General features: G+C 34.7%; 2 protein-coding genes across 2 annotated transcripts; one reads left to right on the plus strand and one right to left on the minus strand.

Moving 5' to 3' along the window:
• Positions 1–83: 83 nt before the first annotated feature.
• LOC124826562 (NADH dehydrogenase ubiquinone complex I, assembly factor-like protein (DUF185)) lies at positions 84–8,925 on the plus strand. The gene is made up of 14 exons (XM_047299402.2): positions 84–277; positions 358–419; positions 500–611; positions 952–1,034; positions 1,774–1,839; positions 2,188–2,288; positions 3,132–3,250; positions 4,448–4,488; positions 5,377–5,465; positions 7,063–7,243; positions 7,320–7,436; positions 7,542–7,586; positions 8,291–8,419; positions 8,501–8,925. Exons 1-14 carry the CDS (start codon positions 229–231, stop codon positions 8,633–8,635), a joined length of 1,329 nt encoding a protein of 442 aa, XP_047155358.2. The 5' UTR covers positions 84–228; the 3' UTR covers positions 8,636–8,925.
• A 244-nt stretch (positions 8,926–9,169) lies between these two features.
• On the minus strand, positions 9,170–12,608 carry LOC124826565 (wall-associated receptor kinase-like 10). Its single transcript, XM_047299405.2, has 4 exons — positions 11,664–12,608; positions 11,308–11,358; positions 9,797–10,969; positions 9,170–9,640 (listed from the first exon to the last, which is right to left on the minus strand). The coding sequence occupies exons 1-3, from the start codon at positions 12,577–12,579 to the stop codon at positions 9,807–9,809; spliced, it is 2,130 nt and encodes a 709-aa protein (XP_047155361.1). The 5' UTR covers positions 12,580–12,608; the 3' UTR covers positions 9,170–9,640; positions 9,797–9,806.
• Positions 12,609–12,809: the final 201 nt, after the last annotated feature.

Raw genomic sequence — 12,809 nt, forward strand, 5'->3', positions numbered from 1 at the left:
ATTTTTTAGTTGAGGTGTTTCTAAAACTGTCACAAATGATAATTTTGTAATAGTTTTAAGCCACGAAAACAGTAACAAAGAGTGTTTTTTTTATCCCCAGGAACCGCGACGGAAAAACAAAAAAACCCTTGAACAGTGAAGGGTTTAAGAGTATAGGCGCTTTTGTGGTGTTGAGCTGAGTAGAGTGTCGAAGCAGACGAGGTTTCTCTTACTGAATTTGTTTCGACCATGTTTTCTCGCACTCGCACCTTTCCTTTCATTCCCATCGCCTCAAAAGGTATTACTTCTCTTTTGTCTTCTCTCTTTCTCTTTCTTCACTGACCTAACGCCGTTTCTCTTTCGCGATTCCCAATCAAGTGTTTGCCTCTCCACTCGAAGCTTTCTACTCCACCCACATTGTCGGCGATAAGCCCGTTCTGGTAAGTAATCCATTATCTTCTCATGAATTCGAATTTCTTTGCCATGCCTGCGCCATTGCCACCCACTGTTGTTCCACCAGGTTCGGGATTTTATTCATTCCGCACTCTACCACCCCTTACATGGCTACTTCTCCCGAAGATCGGGCTCCGTTGGAGTTCTTCCTAATGCTATCAAGTTCAATCAGCTTCAAGGTCTCGCTCTATGTATTTGTTTATCTGTTTTCGGTTAATTGATTTTCGAGAATTGATTAGTACTGTTACTAGTTATTGTAAACTAAAATGAAGTTAATTTTGTTTTACTTTGTCTGAAGGAAGGTGAATATTGTACCTCACCCTATTTATAATGACCTTTTTACAATTTTGACTGCCGGTTATAAATCATAATTTCGGGAATTAGCTTTAAAATATTTGCTTTGAATTGTTTCAGTTCAGACAGTTGATCTGTTCTCTGGATTCAAGGCAAAACATTGATTTTTACATTGGTTATAAGTTTTCCGTGGTTTGTACTTATGTAAGAGTGGTGACATTTCAGGCCGTAAAGCTTATATGAGATACTTGGATAATATTTACAGGCAGAGTGATATATCGTGGTTTACACCAGTGGAACTTTTTAAGGTACCCTCTCGATGTGATAAAGATTTTCCAGTCCTTAATTTATAGAATAATGATTCATAACGTGGTTTTTATGGTTTTCAGTTTTGTATGTAGAAATTTTCTTTGTTTTTAAATAATTTATTTAATCAAGAATTTATAGTTTCCATGGACGTTGAATCTTAAGAGCTATTTTTGGTCAAGCTCAAAACCTTCTTGTCAACAGGGGGCTGCAAACAATAGAAATTGATTTAAAGGATTAATTGCTCTCTGTTTTGGGGATGTGAGCATTACCTGCAAATTTGCGGTGTTAAGATGGATGCATTTAGGGAAAGTTCAGGCAAGAATTGACTAGGTGAGGCATCTAAGTTAAAATTGAAAACAAGAAGAAAAATTAACCTAGGTATCACACAAACAATGGGGCTGAAGGACCAGGTCTGAATTAGATTCCGAAACTAAAAATCTCACAAGGAAAAATTGGATGTTGAAAATATAGTTTCACAATTCACTCAATTCATTGTTGGAATATAGATGGAAAATCAAGCACAAATTGGACATGAAAACTTCGGCATGCAATTTTTCAGTATTTGTGTTAATTTTTTTTCTTTGGTTTATCAATTTATAGTGAAATTAGTTTCTGGTGCTTGAAACAGCTGTAGAACCTCAACGAATATTTTTGTTTCTCTTAAAATTTTCCATCATGTATGTCTAAGCAGTGCTCTAGCTCTTTCATATTTATTTATTTATGTATTTACTTTTGTAGCCTTGGTATGCTCATGCTATTGCTGAAGCCATCATGCGCACTGCAAATTTCTCTGTTCCTCTAAAAGTAAGTGTCTTGCAATCTTGTTGCATTTGATCAGTGTTTCTTGTCTAGGTTCATCTGGTATTTTTCCCCAATCTAAACTTCTCTCTTCGTCCAGCAACTGGGCTATATGAGAGCCCTGCATGTGCTGCTATTCAGCACTACACCACTTATCAGATAATGTTTCACTTATTAGATAATGTTTCACTTCTCTATAAGTATGTTTCATACCTTTATATTATCTCAATAAGCCTCGTATTTTCTTTTTGATAATATAATGTAGTAAGTATCTTAAATTTATCTTGTTTACACAGGCTGTTCCTTTTTACTACTTCAATCAGTAGTTGATACTATCCTCTAATTTGCAATCAGATATATGAAATTGGTGGTGGATCTGGAACATGTGCCAAGGGTATAATGGATTACATAATGTTGAATGCTCCTGCAAAAGTTTATAACAGTATGACTTACATGTACGTGCCTTGATAGTCAATGTAATATATATTTATTATAAAACCAAATTATAGTGTTAGACATAGTTTTTAATTCTTATGTTAAGATAGTGGGTTTAACTTTTATTGTATGTACCTCTTTATCTGTGTAATTCATATCTTGCATAATTCTCCCATTAGTAACTTCTACGTAGGTCAATCTTTACTTTGGTGATTTTAGTAATTTCATTGCAATAATATTAAAGGTGAATGATGTACAGAAAATTTGAAATTAGGAAGCTGTGTCCCTTTTTATTTTACTTGACTGTATTCCATTCTCAGCCAACTTGGATGGGATGGTTTGGACCAATTCTGAAGGTAATTTTCTTGTAAATTATAAATTATTTTCAATTTCTGGTGCACTCAACTACAATTGTCAAAATTGGTCTGTCCCAGCGGGCCAGACTGGGCTGAGTTGTTAAATATTAGGCAAGAAGTGTACTAGACCAATGTGACATGGGTTTGATGGGCCAGACTGTTGATAGTTGCGGCCTTACAGGAATAATGTATATCCATTGAAAAGAAGACAAATATTGTGAATGTCTAATTGAGAGAGTGAAAATAATTAGGCTAGGAATAGATTTGTGCGGGCAGTATTAATATTATAATTTTTTTACTACATTTTAAATAGTAATAATAATAATAATTTATAGTTATGCATGTGTTTTTTATTTACAAATGTTAAAAAGTTAGTTGGGCAGCTGCCCCACACTCACATGTGGATCCATCCCTGAGTAGGTTCACCATTTAGTTAATTTGCCTTGTGTATCTTTCACTAGAATCATATGGTTCAAATCTGAATTACTATTCTTCTTTTTACCACAGCTCAGTTGAGATTAGTCCTTCACTTGCTGAGGTCCAAAGAGAAACTGTTGGTGAAGTGCGCAGCCATATACCAAAGTTCAGGGTAGAATGTCGTGATGCTTCTGACCGGAGTGGATGGGGTAGACTGCTATTATAATTCTTCCGAATTACATACTATTGCAGCTTCCAATTATAAAGTGATTTAGAATCTAAAGATTAAACTATCCTATAGTTTTGTATTTACTATTATACTATTTAAATTTTTCATTATTATTGCTTAGGGTCTGCAATGGTAAGTCTGTCTCCATTTGACCTGGAGGTAATGTGTTCAAATATTTGAAACATCCTGTTTACTTGTGGGTAAGGTTGTGTACATTTTTCTTTTCCAACTTTGACTAAATGGAAGCCTCATGCACTAGGTGTATTCCCCCCCCCCCCCCCCCCCCCCCCTCCCCTTTTTCTTATTAATAATTTATAACAAAATGGCAACAATGGAACAATAAATATGTTCCTTTTATTTTTCCCTATGCGTGCTACAAGGATATATCTATTTTTATAACATTTTATTATGTTTATCATCTCCATTATTTACTTAATTTTCCTATTCCTCATTTCTCTAGTATTCACGATCCTATTAGTCTATCAATACTTGTGTTAGAAATCTTAATGCTTGAGGAATGCTTCAACTGGAATAACTTGTTGCTTTATTGTGTCTTGCCAACTGTTTTAATTCATATACGAGGGTATGGACTTCTATTTTTTCTTAGGGAACAATGTTGTGGAGGAGGGGAGGAGGTAGTGGACATCTATGGGTTGAATGGATGATGGTGCACTTTCAGATGCTAGAAAAGCTTTAGAAATTGCTTTTCACACCTGTTGCAATTATTGGGTTTTGGGTCAGAGGGATGAAAAGGAGAGTTAGACTTTGGATAATATTGAGTATTTTGACGGATTACAATGAGGTATAGGTTCTTAAAACCTATAACACTAATACTTATTTATACTAACCATAGCCCCAATTTAAAAGGATTCATATCATGAGATAAGGGAATATTGTAACCAATAGTATGGAATAATAAGCAAATAGGGAAACTAAATTAATTCTCAAGAATAATACAATACGTTCTAAAATATGATCAAGATAATGCTGAATGAATATTTTTGTATATTCTCATAACGCCAACTGACTGTTCTAGGTTGATGGAGTTATTATGGTACATGGATCTCAATTATTTACCTATCTTGCCCTTAAAACTTCCTGCCTCTTATTTTGGACGTGTGGTAACTTTGCTGGATAAATTTATGCAATAATGCTAATATTGTTCCCTTCTTTACAGGGAATGTGGAGCAACAACCGTGTTGGGTAATAATGCTTGAGGTGTGTTTTATATTATTTCAATTGTTTCAAGCGGATGCTCTAAAACTTTGTGAAATGGTCAAAGAAAAGTTTCAAATCATATTCTTCTAAAGCAAATAATGTATTAGAAAATGGGGGAGAAAGCTCGTTTTGTACCACTAAAACCCTAAACTATGATGTTTTGGGGGATAAAATTGGTTAGAAGCCTATATCATGGTAGTGTCACTATGGCAAACAAAAAGTCACATTTTGGCTGACGTGGCCACTATTGAAAACTCTACTATTTTAATTCCATAGCTGCCCATGGCCCTTGCTCTGCTGTTATGCTATGGTGCTGCTACTGGGCACTATTCTGTTGCACGATGCTCAACTTTCATTGTGATTTCAAATAGTTAATTAGTTTGTACATGTCAATGAACTAAAATTCCCAAATTTGGTGCTGCCAGTGTATGATATTTGTTTTATTGGCTGCCTGTAATATAGTGGCTGTTAGCTGCTATTGCTGCACTCTGAACTGCTATTAGTAATGGCCAACTACAAGCAATCAACCATTTAGGTATGGCTAGCAGCTGCTTTAATTCATACATGTATGATAATGGCCAATGTTGGGAACCTACCGAGACCTGATTAGCCTGTTCTCATAGTTCAAGGCACCATTTTACTGTTTTTGGCATTAAAAATTTGAGCTGGTAGTTCCCTGTCAGAAGCTAAGATCTGGCAATTGGCTATCTGCCATTATCAGTGCAAACGCATCATAAAAAAATTGAGTCAATTCTGTGTGTTTTGCTAAGAAATTTGGTATTTAGATGTTGCAAATTGGAAATCTTCTTTTGCTGGTGCTTTCTTTCTCATTAATGATGCATTTTATTATAATTTAGATATTAACAACAATTACTTTACTTTGTGTAGGTACTTGATAATCTTCCACATGATCTTATCTATGCAGAGAATCAAATTTCTTCATGGATGGAAGTCTGGGTTGAGAGGCAACATGACCAGTAAGTATCAGCTTTATGTTTGGATGCTGAACATACTGGTGCACATAACCCTTGACACATTCTAGTGCTTCATTTGGTAGTAGCTATTAGAAAATCTAACAAATTTCTCATGATATTTTTTTTATATCTTAGAATATTTTAGAATATCCTTGATAATGTTTTTTTATTTTATGATTTTGCTTTCTTATTTAATCAGCATCTTTGTAATTATGGGTCTAATCGTATCATAGGAATGGGAATATTATTTCGTATATTTATTTGTTTCATTACTTCAATACAGTGTACTCACGGTTTCAATATTTCTTGCATTGTATTTGCTCTTTTTAAAACCCTCATATTAGAGCTGTACCAATTAGTCTCCTCTTCCATCGTGTCTCTTTTTTCAATGTCACTATCATTTTTCTGCTGTCCTAATTGTTTTACCACTGCAAAAATATGTGGCAAGTGTTGTTCGGCAACATTGACTTTCCCAATAGGTATTTGCCAGCACCAACTTTTCTAGCGACACACATTGTGCTTGCCTCCTTTCAGGAGTTTGCCCTTTTGTTTCTGATCATGGCTTCCTCTAGTACTACACCTCAGTCCATTGATAATCCCCTGACAACTTTTTCTATGTATAAAGATTTCCTCTACTGGTATGAGCATGGCTAGACCATTGTTTCTACTACCGTGGTGTTTGTTATGCAACTTTTTTCTCACCAATGGTCATTACAGTACTTCTATTCCCATCCACGATCATTGGCTCTTTTGCCCCAAATCAACCATATTTACGGGTAGTCACTTCTATTCCTGCGGATGATTATTTTGATGGTGAATTGTCATTTATGGTTCATAATAGCATAGCTCTCTGTCCCAGATGTTGTTGTCAGACTTACTTTCACGTTTAAATATTTTGGGTCTCCAGTTATATTGCATTTAAGATTACAAATGAGGTTGAGGAAGTTGGACCTTGCTTTGCTTGATTGTTTGCGAAGAAATTTCTCAGTTTGATGATTATTCTAGCTATTTGGCTGCGCCATCTTTGTAGTAATTCACTCTCGGTTCTCCAGCATCCGAATTACCTTTCCAACAATTGTTTTTGGTGGAACTCAGTTTTTATGTTTTCTAACTGTTTTTTATTTGTGGAGAATTGAATTGTTTTTCTTGCAACAAGTTGAAAGCTTACTAAGATATAACCCGAGGGGGATTGTTAGAAAAATATAGGTAATATTTGATGATACTTTTTCTACACCTAATAGTACTTTGGAGTATCCTTGACGATATGTTAGGATTTATTTTTATTTTCTATGCTATGATATTTTTCCTTATTTAATTAGGATCTTTATAATTTTAGGCCTATTATATGATGTGAATAGGAATATTATCTCTAATATTTATTTGTATTGCGTTAATTCTATACAAAATGTACACCAATGTGTAGTCAAGAAGACACAGTTTCAACATTATCTATTTTTCTCTTAAGGGCAGTAGCCACAAAGTAAAAAAGAACAAAGATGTTTTCATTTATCATTTAAGTGATTATTAAATCATAACATTATTGTTTGGCCTCAACCTAAATGAGAATTACACATCACCAATCATTTTTTATCTTTATTAGTGAAACATTCAATGAGTTATACAAGCCCATGCAAGACTCACTGATCACGCGTTGTGTTGAGATCATGGACATGGATAAAACCAACACAACTCATAGCAGTACAGTTTCTACTACACTGAAAAGCGTTTGGTCTAAGGTTTACCCAAAACCACGTAGATGTTGGTTGCCGACTGGTTGCTTGGTAAGAGTCTCTTAAATCTTCCTTAAGTCTCACCTATAAATTGATTTTTGCATTTATTATCGTCTCTCTTTCCCAGAAATTACTTGAGGTTCTCCATGAGGTGTTGCCAAAGATGTCTTTGATTGCTTCTGATTTCAGCTACCTGCCAGATGTGAAGTTACCTGGTGAAAGAGCTCCCTTGGTTTCAACTAAAGTACATTCTTGTTATACATTTTAACAAAACCACTGTTATCTGTTTTTGCATCTTGTAGACTTTAGAGATAAGTTTAATTAACTGAGTTTCCCTTATGAATGGCAGAAGGATGGAAGCAGCACAGATTATGACAATTATATGGAGGCTAAGGTTCACTTTACCTCTACCTTCTTTCACTTTCAACTTTTTTTTCCTTATTCTCACTTGTTCACTTCGTCTAGTGTCGTACATTATATCGGATAGTTTTGTTGCTTGACACAATCTTACTTAAATTTATTACTATGTTTTAAGTATTATTTTGTAAATTATGCTGAGGCACTCATGATTTGCTAAAAGGTAATTGCTACAAAAAGCCGTTGAACGTACTAGAAGTTTTACATTTAATAATTTTATTCAATAAATTCGTATGGCACGATAACTTGTGTTTAATAATATGGCATGTATGGCCTAAGAAGTAGGCACTTCTTTTTAAGATTGTTATTTGTTAAAAGATGTTAAGAGTCAAATGTACATCCGAGGGAGTATAATAAATTATATAAGTGCGAGCCAAAGCGGTTTAGAAGAACCATTCTTTAACAAGTTTCTCTAAATTGCAAGATTAAATGATGTTTTAAAAGTTTTTCCTGTGATTGATATTACTTGCCTTCTCTTACTAATCACAAGTGATTGAGTATTTCATAGTAATTTTTGGATCGTTTTGTTGCTTTCACTTGCGACATATGACTATTTAAGCTCAATTACCATTTCACACGAGTACAGAACTAATTACGCATGCTGTCTTGTCATAGAACAATTTCTTCCTTTAACTTCTAAAAATAAATGGTTTTACTAAAGCATGTGTTTATCTTTTGCAGGGTGACGCTGATATTTTCTTTCCTACAGACTTTTGGCTCTTGGAGCGAATAGATCATTATTGTTCTGGGTGGCTAAAACTTCATGGTGATCATACGTCAAAAAAAGGAAAGAAAAGGAGAACAATTACGGTAAGGCAATACCAGATGTGTTTTGCTTCAAATGGTTAGCAACTTAGTGTTTTCTTGCTCAATGGTTTATATTTGATGTAGCTGGAAACATCATCTTTCATGGAGGAGTTTGGTTTACCCACAAAAACGAGAACCAAGGATGGATACAACCCAATCTTGGATGACTTCAAAAATACCAAATTTTATCTTAGTGTCCCTACACACAATACTAAGTAGGTATGGTCATGCTCAATACTAGTACTCTCATCCACAAGGACGTGCGACGGACGTGTATACCATCATTCATGGTCTTTGAGCATGAATGAGTTTCAAAGTACCGTGTCTGCGGTCATACGTAATCGATGGGCATTTTTTCCTTGGACATGTTGCCCTCCTCTCTGATACCCCACAAATTGTTTGATTTAATTGTAATACACATTTTTACATAGGTTTTAGAACAACACGACTTTCACAATAATCTTTGTAATGTCGTATTTGGTAGTATTCTAATTTGTACACTTGCAAGATCTTACTCTCAAGATATATACCTCGCCAAGTGATACTTCATCCTCAAGAATTTGAAGATAAAAAGAAATATCTACTCTCTCGATAAAAGTTGAAAGATTATAAAGAATTTACGAATGAGAGATCAAAAGTATTATTTTTATTATTAATAATGATGACATTTAAGTTTTTGGGAGTCGTACATAGGCTTCAATATTTTTAATAAGCTACAAGGTAATTAATACTTTGTAGCCGAAAAACTTGAAAAAAAATTGCATAAAGAGGTGACCGCGGAAGAATAATAAATACTATAAAAGCTTCAATATTTTTAATAAGCTACAAGGTAATTAATACTTTGTAGCCGAAAAACTTGACAAAAAAATGCTTGAAGAGGTGACCGCACAAGAATAATACTATAAAAGCTTCAATATTAACGAAGATATAAAACCCATGTGTTTAAACTAATTGAAGGTTTTCAAAAGAAAATTAACAAAGGCACTATTACAAACTCAGCTTCTAGCAATAACAACTCAGCTTATCAAGGAACCACTACAAGCTACAATATAAACACATCAGCTACATTCAACATAAGCATTTTATTTTATAGAGAATTTCTACTATCACTATTTGAAAGTGAGATGGAATGCTGTAACTGAGTACTTATAGCTCCCTTCTTGGAGAAGAACATGAACAAGCATCGATGAGTTTTCTCACAACCATGATTCAGAACATGAACAGCTGAAATTGAACATATTCAACAATTAATTACCCAATTGGTGGTTAGATATAATATGTCTAATAATCAAAATGATTACATATATATATATATATATATATATATATATATATATATATATTTATATTACATGGAAGAACAAAACTAAGAAAACTCACCAATTACTTTTTATTGTACCATAGGTACAACCTTTTGAGTACCATGACTTTGACGTAGAATATCCATCCCAAGGATGCCAACTCGTGCAAGCTCAACTTCGTCACCTTTTTTCTCTGCATTACACTTCCTGACCAACCCATGAATCCCTTCTAATTCAAGTGTGATCTCTTTCATAGTTGGACGTTTCTTTCCATTCAACTCTAAGCATCTATTTGCAAGATTAGCAACGGCAATGATTTGTCCCTTCTCTGCTTCTTTCATAACTCTTTTGTCAATAATGTCAAACAGATTGTCCTCCTCCAGACACTCAACAAAATATGATGCTAGACTCTTGAACTCTCCAGATCTTGCTGGTGATATTGCCTTTTGGCCTGTTAAAAGTTCAGCAAGAACTACTCCAAAACTATAGACATCACTTTTCTCTGTAAATTGACTAGTGTGAAAATATTCAGGATCCAAATAACCGAAGGTACCTTGAACAACTGTTGTAAGATGAGTAGCTTCAATAGAAATTACCCGGGATGTTCCAAAATCTGCAATTTTTGCCCTATACTTTTCATCCAATAGTATATTTGTGGATTTGATATCTCTATGATAAATGGGTTTAGATGCAACCGAGTGCAGGTAAAAGAGAGCTCCTGCGATCTCAGTGGCAATTCTCAAACACATCTCCCAAGTCATTGGTAATAACTCCTTTGTCTGGTCATGCAAATATTCAAAGAGATTACCATTAGGAATGAATTCATAAACAAGCAGGGGAATTTCTGTCTCCAAACAACATCCTAACAATTTGACCACATTTCTGTTGTTGATTTGTGACAGAATGACAAACTCATTGATGAACTCTTCAATATTTCCTTCCACCTTAAATTTTTTCACTGCAACAATTCTACCATCTACTAGCATTCCTTTGTAAACCGTACCTTGCCCTCCCTTTCCCAGAACTCTATCCATGTTAAAGTTGTCAGTGGCTTTCTCTAAATCATCTAAGCTAAAGAGAATAGCTTTGTCTACATTAGCTTCATTAGATGACATTCTTTGTTGCAACAACAAACCGCCATTCTTTTTGAAGAACTTCTGTTTACGTTTCTCTATCATTCTCTTCCTTGCAACCTTATACAACAACCATAGACCAAGGAGAAAAATGATAGATCCCAGACTTGACGAAACTCCTACACAATTTGTCACAATAAATTCATGGATTGTAATTTGTCCAATTATAAAAGTCATTGTGCATGCATCTATAGTACTAACAAAGCCAAAATTCACAGGGATGTAGTTAACGATCTGGAAAATAGAAAAACTATATAATCATATTTAGATAATTATTTTCATAAATACTAAACAAAATGAATTTCTATCACAATAAAATTACCTTATACAAGTTAGTTAGTAGAAACTTTTTTTTTTTAGTTTTCTTCTGCTATAATTAGAAAATTTTATTAGTCTAAATGTATATTTATATTTATATATTAGTCCTGATAACTGCCTTCATAAATTTAATACGTACCTACTATAGCCCACTTCTTCGCTTGACTGTGCTTGTAATAACCTGGGATCGCTGAAATATCAGAAACCAAGTTAGGTTATAGGTTTTAACTTACATGTACATATATATTAATCTCGAGGTAAACTTGAACTTATGAGACTGCATGGAATTAATTAATTTGATAGCAAAAGTGGAACTGTTGTATGATTTTAGAGCATATTTTAAAGATGTATATGCATATAACAATGACAAAACGAAAACATGAGGAATGTTAAATACAATAGCAGTCGTACCCAAAAAAATGGCATATGAATTATTTTATATAACAGTACGACTATAGAATAGTGTAAATTAAAGTTACTGCATAGAGATCACACCAGTGCAGCCTCCTGCAACGTAGGGATTGCCATAGAAGCCTTCTAAACAGTCGCATCTCCAACCAGAGCTTGTGTTTTGCGAAGATCCAACATTAGAGCGATTACAATCTAATTCTGAAAGGGATTGACGGGTAGAATTGTCAAGCGTGTTGTCCAATATCTCCCACTCAAGCACTGCCTCAATATAATCCGTATCGTTAATCGAAAACGTATCTTGCCAGTACGAGTATGGATATGCAATGAACGCATAAGTACACGGTTCACTCACAGTATTATTGTTTTCGGTGTTAAAATGTTGAAGTGTTGCGTTATATTCTGAAAGATACTTGGGCAGTGAAGTTTCACAGCAGTACCTGCCACTGCAACCATATTTTCCTACCAAGTTGAAGTTTTCATTGACTTCTTCACTGTCATCACACATGGACGCACAACAAGCAACAGTGGACCCATTGGACTGCAAAAAGGCAAGGTTGTTGCAACCAACGGCCACAAACGTGTTGGCTACCGGGGAATACACAAAAGGGCTTCCTCTCAGGTTTATTACTTCTGGCGTTGCTCTTCTGCCTGGGCAGTTCCAATAGAAAATCGGATTCTTGATATGAACCATATTCAAGCCAACTCCCATCACCTCCAGATTTAAAGACTTTAGGAAGGGTTTTTGGCCGCGGGAAGTTTCTCTGCATTCTACTTCAAACCACTTGCCTCCGTAGCATTTCGGATCTTTCATTCCAAAAGGGTACGAGATGTCAACACCTCCACATCTGAAACTACACCCAGGTTTTGCTATAATATACCCTTCTTTGGAATCTTGCAGTTCAAAATATGGCAAGTTATAATAATAATATGGCTGAGCATATATAGGAGGCAATGTTATGAACATCGTGATGATGACGAAAAATGGTATTTGCAGAATCATTGTGGCTAAAACAGTGATCCCAATATCTGTACCAGATAATTACATGAAGCATATATTTATGCATAATCTAAGATAACTCCGCTTAATGAATTTTTAAGCATTTGATTGATCTACTGGGAGTCAAACATTGACTTGCAGTAATACGGGAGGAGCTAGTCTTCTTTCTTTCTGTTATTTTCTTTCCGTTTTAATTCAACAATATTACGTGGTTATTTCTAGTGGACAGAGTC

Source organism: Vigna umbellata, chromosome 5 (assembly GCF_029865625.1).
Source record: "Vigna umbellata cultivar VRB3 chromosome 5, Vumbellata_1.0, whole genome shotgun sequence".
Classification (NCBI taxonomy): Eukaryota; Viridiplantae; Streptophyta; class Magnoliopsida; order Fabales; family Fabaceae; genus Vigna; species Vigna umbellata.

Excerpts from the sequence above, each read along its gene's own strand:
- LOC124826562 (XM_047299402.2), top strand. The coding sequence starts at position 229 with ATGTTTTCTCGCACTCGCACCTTTCCTTTCATTCCCATCGCCTCAAAA. Across the intron at positions 420-499 it reads TCGGCGATAAGCCCGTTCTG|GTTCGGGATTTTATTCATTC; the intron begins GTAAGTAATCCA and ends TTGTTCCACCAG. Across the intron at positions 8,420-8,500 it reads AGAAAAGGAGAACAATTACG|CTGGAAACATCATCTTTCAT; the intron begins GTAAGGCAATAC and ends TATTTGATGTAG.
- LOC124826565 (XM_047299405.2), bottom strand. The coding sequence starts at position 12,579 with ATGATTCTGCAAATACCATTTTTCGTCATCATCACGATGTTCATAACA. Across the intron at positions 11,359-11,663 it reads CGTTGCAGGAGGCTGCACTG|CGATCCCAGGTTATTACAAG; the intron begins GTGTGATCTCTA and ends CTGATATTTCAG. Across the intron at positions 10,970-11,307 it reads GAAGAAGTGGGCTATAGTAG|GAGTTTCGTCAAGTCTGGGA; the intron begins GTACGTATTAAA and ends CAAATTGTGTAG.